The sequence below is a fragment of the Nicotiana sylvestris genome, chromosome 3 (genome assembly GCF_000393655.2).
Source record: "Nicotiana sylvestris chromosome 3, ASM39365v2, whole genome shotgun sequence".
Taxonomy (NCBI): domain Eukaryota; kingdom Viridiplantae; phylum Streptophyta; class Magnoliopsida; order Solanales; family Solanaceae; genus Nicotiana; species Nicotiana sylvestris.
This window is the reverse complement of record NC_091059.1, coordinates 24,224,006-24,244,606: the sequence shown is the minus strand read 5'-3', so window position 1 is coordinate 24,244,606 and position 20,601 is coordinate 24,224,006. Positions and strand designations below refer to the sequence as shown.

Here is a 20,601-nt window from a genome sequence, read left to right as displayed (position 1 = left end):
GGAGCTACTAAACCTGTGGCCACTCCAATAGATATGAATCAAAAATTCACTTCAGTAGAGTTTGATGAACATGTTATCTGGAGATGAGCAGATGATGGATGTTACAAGCTATCAAAGGTTGATTGGAGATTAATATATCTGACAATCACAAGACTAGATATAGTGTTTACTGTCCAAACACTTGGTCAGTTTATGCTGTCAGCCAAGCAGTCTCACTGGAAAGCATCATTAAGAGTTGTGAAATATATCAAACTAAGTCCAGGAATGGGCATTTTACTAAGAAGCAAAGGTGGAAACAATTTAACTTGTTTCTGTGATGCAGACTGAGTTACATGTCCTAATACCAGAAGGTCAGTAACTGATTTCTTTGTGAAGTATGGGGATTCATTGGTGTCATGGAAATCTAAGAAGTAGTAGACAATGTCTAGAAGCTCAGCAGAGGCAGAATATAGAAGCCTTGCAACAGCTACTGCAGAGATAGTATTGCTACTTGGGTTGTTTGCAAAACTTGGCATTTCAGTTGAACAATCTGAGAGTGTATTTTGTGATAGTAAAGCAGCTCTATAGATTGCAGCCAATTCTATATTTCACGAAAGGACTAAGCATATAGAGATTGATTGTTATTTTATAAGAAACAAAATCAAAGATGGCAAGATTAAGACATATCATATGGGGACAAAGGAGTAGTAGGCAAATCTATTGACCAAAGGACTTGGGAGAATACATCATGAGTATTTGTAGAGCAAGCTTGGAGTGCTTAACATTCTACACCCTCCAGCTTGAGGGGGAGTGTGAGAGACTGTGAAGGAGTGTGACAGCTGGACAAGTTAGTGGGGCAGTCAGCCAGCTGTCACCAGTTAGTTAGAGTAGTTAAAGTAGTTAGCACTAGTTAATTGGGGGATTAAGTTAGTAGGCAATTGTGTATGTATATATATGTGATGTATATCAGATTTTATGTTTGCTATTCAATATACTAGAACCTTCTTCGTTCATTGTTCTCTCTGATATCCATCCTCTCTTCTGTAGCTCGACTCATTCATTGGAGCCTCCATTAATGGAGGATGAGCTGTGACTGAGACCAGCTCTACTCACACACATGTCGTGGAAAGTTCAGCAAGGTCTGATTAGAAGTTTGAACTATATCGAGGATTGATAAAAGACTAAATCTTTCTCTCTATTAACCTTCGTCTAATATGGTGGCATCAATAGGACAACTAGCACACACAACAGATATTATGAAATAATTCTGATTGTGCATTTATATAAGGACTAAAGAGGGGACTTAGCTGCAATTAATAAGATCTTGATGAGTCTTCCCATTACGGGCCTCGTTGGGTTGCTTACACCCACCGCCACACTATAGACCCACCAACCTTAAAAAGTGCACGGTTCAATAATTAAATGTCACACTAATAATTAGGCTCACATATTTGGATTATCGTCAAACTCGAACTTTTAAATATAAATAAAATATTTAATAATATAAGTCTATTTTTCTTACATTCTCCTACTTGGATATATTAGCAAAACAATTGTTTTAAAATGAAACAAAAAAAATTAAAGAAAAAATATTTTTTTTAAAAAAAGAGTTTTTTTTCTTTTTCGATGTTACAAAAAAATAATGTTTGTGGCCACATTTTCAAAAACAAGTCCATAAAAGAATTTAACTATGCCAACTCAATCTTGAAAACCAGACTATGACGAACTATTATTATTATTATTATTATTATTAGTATTATTATTATAATTATTATAATTATTGTTATTATTATTGTTATTATTATTATTATAATTATTATTATTGTTATTATTATTATTGTTATTGTTGTTGTAGTTATTATTATTATTGTTATTGTTGTTGTTATTATTATTGCTATTGTTATTGTTGTTGTTGTTATTGTTATTGTTGTTATTGTTAGTGTTATTGTTATTGTTCTTGTTGTTATTGTTATTGTTATTATTGTTATTGTTATTGTTATTGTTATTATTATTATTATCATCATCATTATCATCATCATCATCATCATCATCATCATCATTATTGTTACTATTATTATTGTTGTTGTTGTTGTTGTTGTTGTTGTTATTATTATTATTATTATTATTATTATTATTATTATTATTATTATTATTATTATTATTATTATTATTATTATTATTATTATTATTATTATTATTATGGGGTACGAGATCACTTCCGAATGAGGTGTAGGAAATAGATTACAAGAACTTTAGCCCTGGCTAGCTACTAACATCTAGGTAAACCTTAAACCATGGTGCTCCTCACAACCCTTCAATGGTCACTTTGCCTAAACGGGTCCAACTGAGCACCACCGGTTAGGTTGGCCTAACTAAGGTTTACTGTCGAAATTGGTAACCACCTGGTCTATACAGTTCTTAACCCATAACCTCATCGGGGTGATACAGTAAACTCCTAGCGATAAAAACATGCTTAGTAAAAACCCTCGAATACTAAGTTTAACACTTACCTGTTTAGCATCATTTAGGCTAACAGTATTGCAAATATAGAAGGAGGAGGGAGTAGAATAGTACCAGAGACCGCCTGTTTTGTGGCCAAGTGACCTTTTTGATTTTTATTTCCAAACTCAAAATATTACAAAGTTTTATAGGAGTAGAGAGAAAATCTAGAGAGAAGTCAGAGCGTTGGCTAATGCCTGCCTCTCCAAAGGAAATGAAGATCCTTATATAATGGATCTCTATCAAAAACAAACAAAACTAAAACAGTAAATTGACCGACAAAATAATTACAATGATGGCCGAGAAGATAAAAAGAAAATTCTATATCTGAGGTGTAAAACCTTCACATCTTTTAGATGGTATAAAGGTGTTTTCTTATCCAGAGTGATTGAATTACCAGAAAGTAATAGTACTCATTGGAAGTCTAAATTCATAGATGGATTCCCTCCCTTATTTGCTGAAAGGATTCGAAAGGTCCTTAGAGGCACATGGATGAGTAACAATTATGATACTTACTCATATGGTAAACTCTTTAGTGTATGCACTCAGGAATGTTTAGCTCTGTGTAATGAGATTAAGCTAAACCAGTAAATTAAAAAACATCGTCTCACCGAGAGACAACAATTAGGCGAATTCTGTGAACAATTCGCCATTGACATACCTTCTAATAGGAAGAAATCGCATAAGAAAAAGGATTTCAAGAGGAAAAAGGATTCGCCTGAAAAACGTTTGAAACGTTATGAACGAACCCAGAAAACAAAGGCTTTTCATAAAGCCAAAAAGGGTTATATCAAATCAAAGAACCCTCAGGCCTGTTATAAATGTGGAAGAGTAGGCCATTATGCAAAGGATTGCAAGATTAAGGACAAATTCAAAGAGCTTGATTTAGACGATCATATCAAAGATTCTTTATATAAGATTCTCTCAAATTCCTCTCCAGATATAACTGACACTGGTGGAGGTGATTCATCAACAAGTGAAGACTTACGAGCCCTTCAGGAAGAGAATTATATTTCATCTTCTGAAGATGAGCAAGAGTTTTGTGATAAGGGACAATGCTCAAATTATTGTTGTAATACTGACGATGATCTTTTTAATATTTACTCCTAATTTTCAGACTTAAAGATAAATGTCTTAACCAATATAGCATGATAGAGCTACTAAGGGTTATTAAGGACCCTGAATTAAGGTCCTAAATTATTGATAAACTTCCTATGAACTCAGAAGTAGGAACAGAGGTGGAAGAAATTCCATCTCAAAAAGGACCTTACACCATGTCTGAAATCAGAAAGATGATAAAAAATAAGTCACAGCCTGGAAGGATAGCTACTGTCCAAGATTTAAGTAATCTCGGAATTAAAGGCTTCAAATGTAGCCTTAGATGAAAAAATTTTAAAATTAGAAAATTCTGATAAAAACCTCAGTATCAAGATTATTGAGACAAATACTGTCACAAGTTCTTCAAAAGAAGATACTGCTAATACTTTACTAGCAGCCATGGATTTTTCTAAAGATGAATTTTTGCAGAAAATTCAATATTTTACCACTCAAAAGTTTTTAATAAAAATAACTCTTTCGATCGATTACAATTTCAAAAAAGTGTTTGTTGCTTTATTTGATAGTGGAGCAGATTTGAGTTGTGTAAAAGAAGGGGTAATACCCTCCAGATATTTTCATAAAACTACTCACCGTTTAAAGAATGCTAGTGGTGGTCCAATGAGTATTTCATATAAATTACCTAAAGACTATATTTGCCAACAAAATATTTGTATACCAGAAAATTTTGTTTTGGTAAAAGATATTGAGCGTGATGTAATACTAGGTTCCCATTTTTCCACAAATTGATGCCTTTTTCACATTGGGATATAAAAAGTTTTACTGGTATGTATAATGGTAGTAAAATTACTTTTGAGTTTATAACTCAACCAACCCAAAGATTTCTAAATGAAATTATTTCTGATAAAATTTCTTCAAAAGTCAATTAAATTGAATTTTTGAAAAATGAGATTTGTTCCATTACTATTGAACAGGATTTAAAAAATCCTAAATTGGTAGAAAAAATTAATTTTCTTAAAAACCACTTTTCTGCTTCTATCTGTGGTGACAATCCAAATCAATTTTGGAGTAGGAAAAAGCATATCATAAGTCTTCCTTATGAAGAAGACTTTTCTTAGGATAATTGATAATACGCTAAATTGTTTAATATAGCCTATGTTTTAGCTTAACTTAAGGATGGTTTACTATTGTAAATGTTCAAATAATGCAAAAATTGGCTCTGATCATGACTTTAATGTCTCACAGGAGTTCAATAAACAAATGAGGATTTATGATGGTAATCAAGTGAAAGATGGAGTCAAATGACGAAAAGTTGAGCAGCGACATCTTAACAAGAGAAAAACCCCACTAGCGCGGGTCATGCGCTGGTCATGCGCTCCCGCGCTAGTCCAGTCCGGGAAATCAATTATTTGAGGGGCAAAATGGGAAATCTGAGAGGATCCACTCAACTTATATAAAGTAAAGCTCCATTATTGAGAGAAGAGATCAGATTTGGAGGGAGAAAAAGCCATAGAAGAAGGAGAAGCTTCATCTTGGAGCTAAAAAAGGAGAAGAAGAACAACATTTTGGAGCAAGGATTCAAAGAGTTCTTCTAAACTTTCTTCTATTTGTTTGTTAATATTATGTTTAAAACTTTTATTGTTGATTTTTGTATGATTATGGGTAGCTAAAAACTCTAATATTCTTGGGTCATGGATGTTAGACAATTATGTTATTTGAAGCTTAGATTGAAGATATTGAATTTATTGTTATGGGTTGTTTATTTGATTCTGCTTCTAATTATTTTACTGCGTAGCTAACAGTGAAATATTATTTACGAATCTTGAATTAAACTTGAAAAAGGAAATTCTTGGTTGCATATAGAATCAAATAGAACAAGTTTTGAATCTCGGGCATCGGGTGAAGAATTCGCAATTAAGATAGACATATACTTAATTGCCTTGTTTGGTTGAAAAATAGGAGTTGTAAATGCATTCTTGCTAATATTAATACCATAGACATATAGGTATTAGTTTAACTTGAATAGATGCATAAGAACTCGAAAGATTCTTATGAATATTATTAACCCTATAATCAATAACCCGGATAATTCAATACATCCATTTTAAGCTAAACAAGTAGCATAATTTCTAGCAAGTCCATGACTCGGGAATATATGTATCCAAATTTTTATAAACATATTGTGAAATTAGTGTAGTAATTTTGTGTTGAATTATTGTGCAATTATTAGGTAAGTTGTAAATTGGTTCTTTAAATATTTTGTAATAATATAGCATAAATTGGTAATTGTTTGAGTCTATATCAGTCGATAAGTTGATCACAATTCCTCGTGGGAACGATACTTTACTTACTACTATATTACTTGTCGATCGCGTACACTTGCGTGAGTGTTTTGGTGGCAGCAAGTTTTTGGCGCCGTTGCCGGGGAATTGAAATTAGCTACTTGACTGTTTTAAGATTTTATTAGCTGTTAATAAAAACCTAAATTTTCCATCTACTTTGTTAGTGTTGCGCAGACTCTTCCCTTGAATGCGGAGGAGTAGAAGCACAAACAACCTCTTCCCTTTTGATCCTGAATTTGAACAAACAATTCATAGAACAAGGAAGGAGTGGGAAGCTAGAAACAGAACAGAAAGAGAGTTGGACATTCAAGTTCAACCACAGCCAACAGTGATGGCAGGTAATCAAGAATGTGCGGTGATAGAAGCAGCAAGGCCAAACCTTGCTAATATGACTCAGGCCATTGTGAAGCCTGAAATCACCGGTCACTTTGAGCTTAAACAGTACATGGTGCAGCTGATACAATCCACTGGGCAATACGTTGGTCTATCTCATGAAGACCCACAAAGGCACATTCAAATTTTTATGGAAATAACGGATACTTACAATTATCCAAATGTTTCCAAGGATTATGTCAGGCTAACCTTATTTCCCTTTTCATTATTGGGGGATGCTAGAGAATGATTGCAAAAAGAGCCAGCTAATTCAATCCACAATTGGGATGATTTAGCAAAGAAATTCCTAATCAAGTTTTTCCCCACCAAAAAGACAAAGTTTTTGCGGAGTCAGATTCTTGGGTTTCAACAACGGGATGGTGAAACTCTTCGCCAAGCTTGGGAAAGATACAAGAAACTACTTCGGGATTGTCCTCATCATTGTCAAACTGATGAAGTATTGGGCCATAATTTTGTTGATGGATTAGACGAAACTTCCAAAATGAATCTTGATTCAGCTTGTGGAGGTAGTTGCATGGTAAAACCATACAGTGAAATACAACTTCTGCTGAATAACTTTACTGCTAATGATCATAATTGGCAAGGTGAAGGAGAACCAAGGAGATCAATGAAATAGAAAGCAGGGTTACTTGAACTGGATGACATTTCCACCATGAGAGCAGATTTAGCAAAATTGGCAAATCAAATGACCAGAATGACAATGGGACCATTACAACCAATGCAGCAGGTTCAACAAATGTCGATTTGTTGTGAAATGTGTGGCGATAATCACACAAGTGACATGTGCCCAACGAATCCTGAATCTATTTATTATGTGGGGCAACAAAGCAGAGGGCCGATGAACCAACATGCACAATATGGGAACACTTACAATGCAAATTGGAGGAATCATCCTAATTTCTCTTGGGGTGAAAATCAATCAAATCAGAATCAATATAGACCCCAAGGAAATTTTAATCAACCACAAAGGCCACCTCAGCAGGTAGAAGAAAATACAAATGATTTGTTGAAGAAATTGTTGCAAGACAACCAACAACTCAGAACTGATTTTAGAAATCTTGAAAGACAATTGGGACAGCTAGCCGCAAATCAAAATACTAGGCCTGCAGGTGCTCTTCCAAGTGATACAGAGAAAAATCCGCAAGTTAGTGCAATTACACTTAGAACTGGAAGGGAATTAGACGAAGTTCCAAAGAAGAGAAAAGACAAGCCTGTACCTGAGGATGAATTGATTCCTAAAGCAACACAGGAAGTAAGGAAAGATGATACAATTTCAGCACCTGTGAATGTTCCAAGTCCACCACCACCTTTTCCACAAATATTGCAGAAAAAGAATGACGATCGCATGTTCAACAAATTTCTCTCTATGTTGAGTCAGATTCAATTGAATATTCCATTGGTAGATGCGATTCGTGATATTCCAAAATATGCCAAATACATAAAAGACATTGTGGCTAACAAGAGGAGACTGACTGAATTTGAAACAGTTGCACTTACTGAAGAGTGCACTTCAAGGGTCCAAAATAAGCTTCCTCAAAAGCTTAAGGACCCTGGCAGCTTTACTATCCCTGTGAGAATAGGCAATGTTGATGTAGGCCATGCACTTTGTGATTTGGGAGCAAGCATAAATTTGATGCCATTGTCTTTGTACAAACAATTGGGTTTGGGGGCTCCAAAACCCACCACTGTGATGTTGCAACTAGCAGACAGGTCCATAGCTTACCCGAAAGGGGTGATAGAAGATGTGCTACTGAAAATTGGGAAATTTATTTTCCCGGCTGATTTCATTATCTTGGATTTTCAGGCCGATGAAAAAGTTCCTATTATATTGGGAAGACCTCTCTTGGCTACAGGTGATGCTATAATTAAAGTAAGAGAAGGAAAAATGATCATGAGAGTTGACAACGAGGAAGCTGTTTTTAATGTATATAAAGCAATTCAACTTCCTCGGCAGTATGAAGAATTGTCTATGATATCTGTCATGGAGATTGATGAACAACTTATTACCTCAAGTGTATATTTGCAGGATTCTTTAGAAAAAGCAATTGTGTTGTTTGAAAGTTTGGAGATTAATGATGAGGTTGAGGAGATGAAACATACTTTGAATGCAACATGTGAATATATAAAAGGTTTTAATCCCTTTGAACCTTTGAACATGCCAGATGGTCCTCCTCTGAAGCCCTCAGTTGAAGAAGCTCCCAAATTGGAATTAAAGCCTTTACCTTCTCACCTTCATTATGCTTATTTGGGTAGTTCTGAAATGTTACATGTTATTATTTCTGCTGACTTCTCTGAATTGCAGAAGGAGAAATTGTTAAGAGTACTACATGAGCATAAAAGAGCAATTGGGTGGACAATGTCTGACATAAGAGGTATTAGTCCAGCTTTTTGCATGCATAAAATTCTCATGGAGGGAGGGAACAAGCCAAGCATAGAACAACAACGCCGCCTAAATTCGAACATGAAAGAGGCGGTAAGAAAAGAAGTGATTAAATGGCTTGATGCATGTATTGTATTTCCAATATCTGATAGCAAATGGGTAAGTCCAGTCCAATGTGTTCTAAAGAAAGGAGGAATGACCGTAGTGACAAACGAAAATAATGATTTGATTCCCATTAGAACTGTTACTGGGTGGAGGATTTGCATAGATTATAGAAAATTGAATAATGCCACCCGAAAAGACCATTTCCCCTTCCCTTTATTGACCAAATGCTTGATAGATTAGCCGAGCAGGAATACTACTGTTTTTTGGATGGCTACTCGGGATATAATCAAATTGTTATAGCCCAAGAAGACCAAGAAAAGACCTCATTTACATGTCCGTATGGGACATATGCATTTAAAAGAATGTCATTTGGTCTTTGCAATGCACCTGCGACTTTTCAAAGGTGTATGATGGATATTTTCACTGATATGGTTGAAAGATTTGTGGAAGTATTTATGGATGATTTTTCTTTATTTGGATGTTCTTTTGATGAATGTTTAATGAATCTTGATAAGGTCCTTGCTAGGTGTGAATAAACAAATTTGGTACTAAATTGGGAAAAATACCATTTCATGGTACGAGAAGGCATAGTCCTAGGGCATAAAGTGTCCAAGAATGGATTGCAGGTGGATAAAGCAAAGGTGGAAGCAATCAAAAAATTACCTCCCCCGACATCAGTTAGAGGCATTCGCAGTTTCTTAGGCCATGCGGGTTTTCACCGTCGTTTCATCAAGGATTTTTCAAAAATCTCATCTCCTTTGTGCACGCTTCTTGAGAAAGATACATCTTTCAAATTTGATGATGCTTGTCTGAAAACATTTGATGAGCTGAAATGAAGATTAGTTACTGTACCGATTATCATTTTTCCAAATTGGAAACTTCCATTTGAATTGATGTGTGATGCAAGTGATATAGCCATTGGAGCTGTTTTGGGGCAGCGGAAAGAAAAAATATTTTGTTCCATTCACTATGCGAGTAGAACTCTTAATCCATCTCAAATGAATTACACTGTTACTGAAAAAGAGTTGCTCGCAGTAGTATGGGCATTTGATAAGTTTAGATCCTATCTAGTGGGGACAAAAGTCATAGTTTACACAGATCACTCAGCTATAAGGTATTTATTTGCAAAGAAAGATGCCAATCCAAGGTTAATTCGATGGGTTCTTCTTTTGCAGGAATTTGATTTGGAGATTCGAGATCGAAAGGGAACAGAGAATCAAGTTGCAGATCATTTATCCAGGCTGGAAAATAGAGGCCATGTCACTGAAGGAGAATCAATCAAAGAAACATTCCCTGACGAACATTTGCTAGCCATCACTTCGGATGAAACCCCGTGGTATGCTGATTATGTGAATTTCATTGCAAGTGGGGTGACTCCACCAGAATTCACAGCTGACCATAGAAGAAGGTTCTTACATGATGTGAGATTCTACATGTGGGACGAGCCTTTTCTATACAAGCAATGCGCAGATCAATTGGTAAGAAGGTGTGTCCCTGAGGAGGAGATGAATGCAATATTGCATGACTGTCATTCTTCTCTTTATGGAGGTCATCATGGTGGAGACAGAACTGCACAAAAGATTTTGCAGTCAGGTTTTTACTGGCCAAAATTATTTAAAGATGCACATGCTTTTGTTAAAAATTGTGACAGGTGCCAAAGAACCAGAACGATCACGAAGAAGCACGAGATGCCTTTACAAAATATTTTGGCAGTAGAACTCTTTGATGTCTGGGGAATAGATTTCATGGGACCATTTTCGTATTCTAATGGGCACAGATATATTTTGGTTGCAGTGGATTATGTGTCTAAGTGGGTTGAGGCCATTGCTCTTCCTTCTAATGATGCGAAGGTAGTGGTAAGTTTTGTGAAGAAGCACATTTTCACACGCTATGGAACTCCAAGGGTGTTGATAAGTGATGGAGGAACACACTTTTGCAACAAATTGTTGAAAAATGTTCTAGCAAAATATGGTGTAAGACACAAGGTTGCTACTACATATCACCTTCAAACGAGTGGTCAAGTTGAAGTGTCAAACAGGGAGGTAAAACAGATTTTGGAGAAAACTGTGAGCGCAAATAGGAAAGATTGGTCTGGTAAGTTAGAAGATGCATTGTGGGCTTACCGAACTGCATACAAGACTCCAATAGGTACTTCTCCATACAGGTTGGTTTATGGAAAAGCATGTCATTTGCCTGTTGAGATAGAACATAAAGTTTATTGGGCTATCAAAAAGCTAAATATGAATATGGACTTATCTGGAGAAAAAAGAATGCTACAACTCAATGAACTTGATGAGTTTCGGTTGCATGCTTATGAAAATGCCAAGTTATATAAAGAAAAGACCAAGAAGTGGCACGACAAACACATCCAACATCGTGAATTTGAGCCGGGTCAAGAAGTTCTCTTGTTCAACTCAAGGCTAAAGCTTTTTCCTGGAAAGCTTAAGTCCTGTTGGGTAGACCCTTTTGTTGTAGTAAGTGTAACTCCTCATTGAACAGTTGAATTGCGAAACATTAATTCAACAGGCACGTTCTTAGTAAATGGGCAATGAATTAAACACTATTGGGGTGGTGACATTCAACGTCACAAAACCTCAGTAGATTTAATTGATGTATAATGCAATATGGCATCGTGCCGCGACATTAAATCAAGCGCTGTGTGGGAGGCAACCCACAAATGTATTGTAAATATAGTTTGTAAATGAGAATTTATAACTTGGCCTTCTTGAGAGGCTATATGTTAAAAAAAAAACCAAGAGAAACGTTCAGTGATTAGCGCGGGAGCGCAGGACTAGCGCATAGCCCGCGCTAATCGGGTTTCCGTCTGCCCTGACCTTCAGTGATTAGCGCGGGAGAGCATGACTAGCGCATAGCCCGCGCTAATCGGGTTTTAGTCTGCCTCGGGCAAAAATGACTAGCGCGGGAGCGCATAACCAGCGCACGACCCGCGCTAGTCACAAGTAACTTCGTTTTAATTTTTTATTTACTTCTTTAACTTAATAATAACCCCCCCCCCCACAACCTAAAAACCCTAATCTTCTTCTTCTTCTTCTTATTCATCAACACCCCACCTCTTCTTCATCATCAAATCTCCCCACCTCTTCATTCACCCCATACCCCATCTCCTCTAAGGTATGTCTTCTTCATCTTCTTCTTATTAGTTAATTTTTTTATTTCAGATTAATTTCGTTTTTATGGTGAACATAGTTTTAATTTTCTATTTTTTTTGTTCGATTTTCAATTTCTTTGCATATATTTAGTATAATGTCTTCATTGTTTTCCTTGTTTAGTTTTATTATGTAACATAATTATGTGGTTGTCAAGATTGTAAATTTTTAGGATAGTTTCTTAATTTGTTTCTTATTTAACATTAGAATGTAGCATTTATAGAAGATTTAAACATATGTTTGATATTTGGTTGGGTTGAGGAAGTGAAAAATTAGGAGTATGGTGGTGTAAAGTAGTAATTGGGTTGGTTGATGGTGAATACATTGTGACATAGGGTTGGAAAAATCTTGAAACTCAACATGCTCACAACGTGTTTGAAAAAATGCCTCTTTGGAGGAAGTGATGTGACCAACTATGTGGTGAAGTCTAAGTAGCCCGGTTTGGTCACCCAGGTGAATAGGGCTAACACTAAACTACTTGCAGGTACCATGGCCCCTCGTAAATGCCCAGCTACAGCAAATGTTGGTGGACGGCCCAGAAAATCAGTTGATACTAGGCCATTCAACTGTCAAAAGTTTGTGTCAGCCAAGGCACAGGACAGATTTAACAAAAAGGAGGAGAAAACAATAGTGCCTGAACAAGCAATGGATGCAAATGCTTTGGCTATTAATTGTCCCAACATAGCAAACGAGTTGAGGAGGCGTGGGCTTGACATATTCTTCGAGGAGCCAATCGTGGCAAATGTAATGCTAGTGAGGGAATATTATGCCAACCTTCCAGAACATGATAACTACAATGTTACAATCCGAAAGCGACAAGTCAATGTATCTATAGAAATAATTCGGGATGTGTACAGGCTACCCCCAGTGGAGGAAGATTACATGGATATGTTCCAGGCATATAACAGCAAGCTAATACCATGGTCCACGTTCACCGACATAATTTGTCGCCCGGATGCAGATATCTAATGGTATAAATATGGGAACAAGTTCCACGCTAATGTCCTAAAGTTAGAGACCAAATGTTGGTTGTACTTCATCAACAGCCGTCTCTTGCCTTCCAAGAATTTGTCTGAAGTAAACATCCCTCGAGCTTGCTTAATATGGTGTTTCATGAATAGGGCATGGTTTGATGTGCCATTGTTGATACATAAAGAAATGTTCCAGAGGGTTAGAATTCAACGCTACGGGTTGTATTACCCATCTCTTGTCACCCTACTGTGCCTTCGAGCCAATGTACCAAACAATCTTGCTACAGATGGATGACTAGCTAAAGTCAATTCTTTTACGGCTAAAATGGTCACCACAGGTAAGGAAGTTGTACATCCAGCTGAATTGGTTGCTCCTGATTCTGATGACAGTAACGATGAGGAAGGAGAGGACAAACAAGAAGGAGCTGACGATGTGGAGATGGGAGAAGATGCACCACCTATACAACCACAAGCTTTTGATGCAGCAGGACCGTCTAGGGCTAGTCGGGGACAAAGGATATACCGCATAGAGCAGGAAATCACTGAAATTAAAACATCAGTGACAGTTCTGGGGAGATGTGTTGATGAAATGCAAGATCAGCAGAAGAAAACGGAAAGCCGGCTCTTGGGTTGGCTTCGTGCAATTGGTCGGGCATGCAATGTGGATACCGGTTCTGTCTCCGACCAGGAGTGACTCCTCAGGGAAGTATCTTTGCTTTGTTTATAATGAAAGACATGGGGACATGTCTCGCTTTAAGTGTGGGGTGGAGGATTCCCTTAAACATATGTTTAAACATATCCCCATGACGGATTTTTTTAGATAGGAGTTCTTGAGGGACTGAGCTTATAGCAAACAACAAAAAGTTTTTTGTTTTTATTTTTTATTTTTAGGTAGTATAACAAATCCCCCTTGGTTTTTCTTTAAGCCACGGTTCTTTTTCAAGGGTTTATTTTGAACCGGGCATATGTAGTTTTTAATTTCTGTTTTCATTTTTTTGATTTGTATATTAAATAAAAGGATGCAAGCTATAGAAAAGAACTCATAGCGTTGACACACCTGAACACATTAGACCCTAGAGTGTAACACGCTTAGTCTTAATTGTTGAATCTCACTGAAAGTGCCTTAATTTGTATGTTTGTATTGAATTGAATGCTCGTAATGGAGTGTCTTGATGAGCTGATCTGGAATGAGTCATATGCCATGTGTGGTGAGTATTTGTGTAGTCCATGTGTTGTACTTGTGTCTAGAACTTGCTCGGTATGTGAGTTGAAGCGAAATTTGAGGTGATGCTCGGTTTGAAAAATGATGTTAGGCTTTCTTTGACCTTTTTGAGCTTAATTGCTTATTAAAAATAAAATTTGTCCCTAGTTAACCCTTTTGAGCCTTCAGACTTTTTGTTTGGCACCCGCATTACAAGCCTATACCCTTTTGTTCTTAATTGACATTGTTTTGATCATTTTACCTCTTAAAGCACTTTAATTGTGAGAATAGCGCTAAAAGAAGTAAGAAGGAAATAAGTGTGGGGTGACCTTTGAGTGGAACCAATAAAAGGATGAAAGGGACACTTATGTTGTAAACGAATACACCACTAGCAGAAATTGAAAAAAAGAAGAAGAGATAATTATATTGTGTTTTGCTCTAGCTAGTGGGAATGAATTAATAGAGTGCTTAAAGAAGAAGTACGTATTTGTGGGATGATATTGTGTATAAATGAGAAGTGGGTTGAAGAATTTATGCTGAAAATTGCTCGTGTGATGTGTTAAAGTGTTTAGGGGTTGAGTCACTATTCCTAAATACATCCTACCCGTCCCTTAGCCTACATTACAACCATGAAAAAGTCCTAATTGATTTTGGATTGAGCTAGTCTACATTAGTAGAGATTTACATTAAGGGAAAGCTTAAGGTACCAATTACATGCATGTGACCTCTTTTGTGAGAGTGAATGATTTCCTTGATATATGTGAATATATGAATTGAATGTGGTGGATTGAACTCAGTTTTTGTTGATGTAATTGTGAGGGCATATGAAGCGTGACGGAGAAGCAAGTCTTGATTTCTGCGTAGAGTACTTTGAGGAAGTGTAAATATTGCATGACACTTGAGAGTTGACTTTGAGGCTAGGATTGTTCACTGCTAGGCGTAATATATGTACAATGTTCTAGGTGTAATGCGTGAGGGGAAATGGTTGAGTGAAGAATTCTCTAAAAAGAATATAGTGGATTGCTCGAGGACTAGCAATAAGCTAAGTGTGGGGTGTTGATAATAGGCTAAATTGTTTAATATAGCCTATGTTTTAGCTCAACTTAAGGATGGTTTACTATTGTAAATGTTCAAATAATGCAAAAATTGGCTCTAATCATGACTTTAATGTCTCACAGGAGTTCAATAAACAAATGAGGATTTATGATGGTAATCAAGTGAAAAATGGAGTCAAATGACGAAAAGTTGAGCAACAACATCTTAACAAGAGAAAAATCCCACTAGCGCGGGTCATGCACTCGTCATGCGCTCCTGCGCTAGTCTAATCCGGGAAATCAATTATTTGGAGGCAAAATGGAAAATCTGAGAGGATCCACTCAACTTACATAAAGTAAAGCTCCATTATTGAGAGAAGAGATCAGATTTGGAGGGATAAAAAGCCATAGAAGAAGGAGGAGCTTCATCTTGGAGCTAAAAAAGGAGAAGAAGAACAACATTTTGGAGCAAGGATTCAAAGAGTTCTTCTAAACTTTCTTCTATTTGTTTGTTAATATTATGTTTAAAACTTTTATTATTGATTTTTGTATGATTATGAGTAGCTAAAAACTCTAGTATTCTTGGGTCATGGATGTTAGATAATTATGTTATTTGAAGCTTAGATTGAAGATATTGAATTTATTGCTATGGGTTGTTTATTTGATTCTGCTTCTAATTATTTTACTGCATACCTAACAGTGAAATATTATTTACGAATCTTGAATTAAACTTGAAAAAGGAAATTCTTGGTTGTATATAGAATCAAATAGAACAAGTTTTGAATCTCGGGCATCGGGTGAAGAATTCGCAATTAAGATAGACATATACTTAATTGCCTTGTTTGGTTGAAAAATAGGAGTTGTAAATGCATTCTTGCTAATATTAATACAATAGACATATAGGTATTAGTTTAACTTGAATAGATGCATAAGAACTCGAAAGATTCTTATAAATATTATTAACCCTATAATCAATAACCCGGATAATTCAATAAATCCATTTTAAGCTAAAAAAGTAGCATAATTTCTAGCAAGTCCATGACCCGGGAATATATTTATCCAAATTATTATAAACATATTGTGAAATTGGTGTAGTAATTTTGTGTTGAATTATTGTGCAATTATTAAGTAAGTTGTAAATTGGTTCTTTAAATATTTTGTAATAATATAGCATAAATTGATAATTGTTTGAGTCTACATCAGTTGATAAGTTGATCACAATTCCTCGTGAGAACGATACTTTACTTACTACTATATTACTTGTCGATCGCGTACACTTGCGTGAGTGTTTTGGTCGCAACAATAATATCCCAACCAAGGCTCGGCCTTGTCAGATGAACTCCGATTATTTGGAGTTATACAAAAAGGAAATTGATTCCTTATAGTAGAAGGGTTTGATTAGACCCACAAAGTCCAAATGGTCTTGTACTTCTTTTTATGTTAATAAGCATGCTGAACAGGAACGAGGAGTTCCTAGATTAGTTATTAACTACAAACCCCTTAATAAGGTTTTAAAGTGGGTTAGATATCCTATTCGTAACAAAAAGGATTTGTTAGATAGATTGCATGATGCCATTATATTCTCAAAATTTGATTTAAAATCAGGTTATTGGCAAATTCAGATATCTGAATCGGATATGTATAAAAAGGCTTTTAATGTTCCAATGGGTCAATATGAATGAAATGTTATTCCCTTTGGTTTGAAAAATGCGTCTTCCGAATTTCAAAAAATTATGAATGACATCTTCCTTCCTTATACAGATTTCATAATTGCTTATATTGATAATATCTTGGTATTTTCAAAAAATATTGAATCTTATATTAAACATCTTGATTTGTTTAGAAAAAATATTATCCGAAATGATTTAGTTATATCTAAACTAAAAATGATGATTTTTCAAAACAATGTCAGATTTATCGGTCATAATATCGAAAAGGGTAGAATTATTCCCATTAATAGAAGTATTGAATTTGCTTCTAAATTTTCCGATGTTATTACTGATAAGACCCAGCTTCAACGGTTTCTAGGAAGCTTGAATTATATTTCTCATTTTATAAAGGATCTTGCTAATGATACTACTCTTCTTTATGATAGATTGAAGAAGAACCCAAAGGCTTGGACTGACAGTCATACTGAATCAGTCAAGAGAATAAAGCAGAAAGTTAATAACCTTCCTTGTTTGACTCTCGCTAATCCCACTTGGGCAAAGGTTGTGGAAACTGATGGCTCTGATGTTGGTTATGGTGGGATATTGAAACAATGTTCTCCATTAGATAAACTAGAATATCTTTTTCAATTTTCTTTTGGAAAATGGAATGAATCCCAGAAAAATTATGCGACTGTAGCTAAAGAAATTCTTGCTATTGTTAAATGTGTTATGAAATTCCAAACTGATTTATACAATCAGAAATTTTTTATTAAAACTGACTGTCATGTTGCAAAGTTTATCTTTAATAAAGATTTTAAACATGATGTTTCCAAACAAATGTTTGCAAGGTGGTAAGCTTTATTAGCCCCTTTTGATTTCGAAATAATATACAAAAAAGGTCTGATAATACCCTTCCTGATATTCTCACTAGAGAATATTTGAACTAATAGTTATTTCTTTGGCTTTACAGATTATGAGGCCTACATACAGACCTCCTCGGGGTCGAGGAAGAGGAAGGGCATCTACCGATGGTAGAGGGAATAATATTCTCGCCCAAATTGAAAATCAAAGGCTAATAGCCACTAATATAGCAGGAGGTAATACCGATCACCCTTTATACAAGGAATTCATGGATTTTATACAATCCAGGAAAGATGAAGGAACATCATCTAATGTGCCAACCTACTCCTCAGTCATATCAGAAGATAGCAATGAAAATCTTGAGGTTTATAACCAAAAGGACACAAAAGAGTTAATAATTCTTTTGGAACAATCCGACCTTACATGGAAGGATTATCCTTGGCAATTAATGTCCAGGTATTTTGATACAGTGACATACGCTACACCTGTTTATAAATATAGGATGCATTAGGAGATTATACTCTCGACAACAGGATCTGCTGTAATTCAGCACTTTTATCCTGCGAATACTAGAAAAACTTATAGTTTTTCAAAGATTATTATTAAGAAGGTAATACCTTCAGATGAATGGGGTATCAGTACCCTCAAGGATCGAGAATACACTTATCCTGACCAAAACGTATCAGTCAAATTTAATTATTGGGATTATGTAGAAAAATTTAATAAAACTTTTCTTTATGAGAATCCTAATAGGAAGCATTCTTGGTTCAAGCTCTGTTCTAATATGAATGGACAATGGATACCTAATTGGTTTTTCAAATGGTGGAAATTATACGGTCCGTCATTAGAAATACTTCCTCCCTTATTTAAGAGTTTATGGTTAGACATATCTCCCAAAATTATTTCTCTGCAAAAAGATAATATCTTTTACGATGGTATTGCTGCCATGTACTTTTTCATAGAATTCTCTATCCCTTGTATAATGAAATGGGATATGCAAATTGGTTATACCAGCGAAGGAATTCCTTGCCTTCACAGAATTTTTTATAATAAATTCTGGAGTAAATTACTCCAATCAAATCAGCAAGGGAAATTGTTCGGTGAAGATTTAATCCAACAAATTCAGGCTAAATTAGAAGCCTATGTTCAACAAGGAAGAACAAAAGTTGCAGGGGATAAATTAAATCCCTTTGAAATGGTTACTAGATGACTTCAAATGAAGAAAGAGGTAGTTTCAAAAAGAGAAATTCTTGCATCATATTTTGAAGAAATCAAGAAAGATTTAGCAACGAATTTTGGAACACAAATCAACGACGATATATCGATGACCTCTATCGGTGATACTTCAGCTAAAGAAGGTTGTGCAGCAGAAGAATCTCAAAGCAGTCCAAACACAGAAATTAACATTGATGAAATTGAAGATTTCCTTGCAAAGCTGAAGGAGACTGTAGAAGAATCTTCTGCGAAAAAAGACGACAAAGGAAAAACAAGGTATGAAGGCCCCATAACATAAATTATTGGGGTAATAAAGACAACTTTACTAAAGTAACGGGCCCCTCCATTATTGAAGAGAATCTAGTTTTATAAAGTAGTTTGTCCAGTTATATTTATATAGAATTTTTTTTCATCTTGTCGGCCATCATTGTAATTATTTTGTCGGCCAATTTACTGTTTTAGTTTTGTTTGTTTTTGATAGAGATCCATTATATAAGGATCTTCATTTCCTTTGGAGAAGCTGACATTAGCCAACGCTGTGACTTCTCTCTAGATTCTCTCTCTACTCCTGTAAAAACTTTGTAATATTTTGAATTTGAAATAAAAATCAAAAAGGTCATTTGGCCACAAAACAGACGGTCTCTGGTTCTATTCTACTCCCTCCTCCTTCTATATTTGCAATACTGTTAGCCTAAATGATAGGCTAAACAGGTAAGTGTTAAACTTAGTATTCGAGGGTTTTTACTAAGCATGTTTTTATAGCTAGGAGTTTACTGTGTCATTCCGATGAGGTTATATAGACCAGGCGGTTACCAATTTCGACAGTAAACCTTAGCTAGGCCAACCTAACCGGTGGTGCTCAGTTGGACCAGTTTAGGCAAAGTGACCGTTGAAGGGTTGTGAGGACCACCGTGGTTTAAGATTTACATGGAGGTTAGTAGCTAGCCAGGGCTGAAGTTCTTGTATTCTATTTCTCGAACCTGATTCGGAAGCGATCCCGTAACCCCTATTATTATTATTATTATTATTATTATTATTATTATTATTATTATTATTATTATTATTATTATTATTATTATTATTTTACCTAAAGGTTAGTAGCTAGCCAGGATTGAAGTTCTTGTAATCTATTTCCCGAACCTCATTTGGAAGCGATCCCGTAACCCCTATTATTATTATTATTATTATTATTATTATTATTATTATTATTATTATTATTATTATTATTATTATTATTATTATATAGTTTTTCATAATCGCAATATCCTCAATTAAGTCCAAAAAGATGGTCTAGTACTGTAGTAAGAAATAGTGCCACATGTGATATATATATACTTAGTAAAATTATGTATTCATGCACTATTACTTTATCGGCCCTCAATATATCATAAAGACATATAACAGATGCACCTCTTGGGCGAACCAGTTTTTGCCTCAAAATTACGTATTATCGAATTGCATCATATACAAAAAATAGATGCCCTTTTGGATAAACCAATTTTTATCTCAAGATACAGTATTATCGAAAATGCATCCTCTCTATATATAGAGCAATTAAAGTTACATATAATTGTATGTCTGAAAAATTCATCGGTGAACCTCATTTCACCTCAAGATACTATGATGTGACTAATAAATATTATGAATAGAAATAATGATCATCATAAATATAAAATATAAGAATAAATACACATTTTATTCATAAAATATATATTCACAGCCACAAAATATTAAGAACTCCCACTAAAT

The 20,601-nt window shown here is 35.2% G+C and overlaps 1 protein-coding gene across 1 annotated transcript; it reads left to right on the top strand.

Annotated features, from left to right (window-relative positions):
• Positions 1 to 6,921: 6,921 nt before the first annotated feature.
• On the top strand, positions 6,922 to 9,590 carry LOC138887152 (uncharacterized). The gene is made up of 3 exons (XM_070168868.1): positions 6,922 to 7,551; positions 8,572 to 8,808; positions 9,381 to 9,590. Exons 1-3 carry the CDS (start codon positions 6,922 to 6,924, stop codon positions 9,588 to 9,590), a joined length of 1,077 nt encoding a protein of 358 aa, XP_070024969.1.
• The last annotated feature ends 11,011 nt before the right edge of the window (positions 9,591 to 20,601 follow it).

Excerpts from the sequence above, each read along its gene's own strand:
- LOC138887152 (XM_070168868.1), top strand. The coding sequence starts at position 6,922 with ATGAGAGCAGATTTAGCAAAATTGGCAAATCAAATGACCAGAATGACA. Across the intron at positions 7,552-8,571 it reads ATGATACAATTTCAGCACCT|AAGGAGAAATTGTTAAGAGT; the intron begins GTGAATGTTCCA and ends TCTGAATTGCAG. Across the intron at positions 8,809-9,380 it reads CAATATCTGATAGCAAATGG|GTGGATAAAGCAAAGGTGGA; the intron begins GTAAGTCCAGTC and ends AATGGATTGCAG.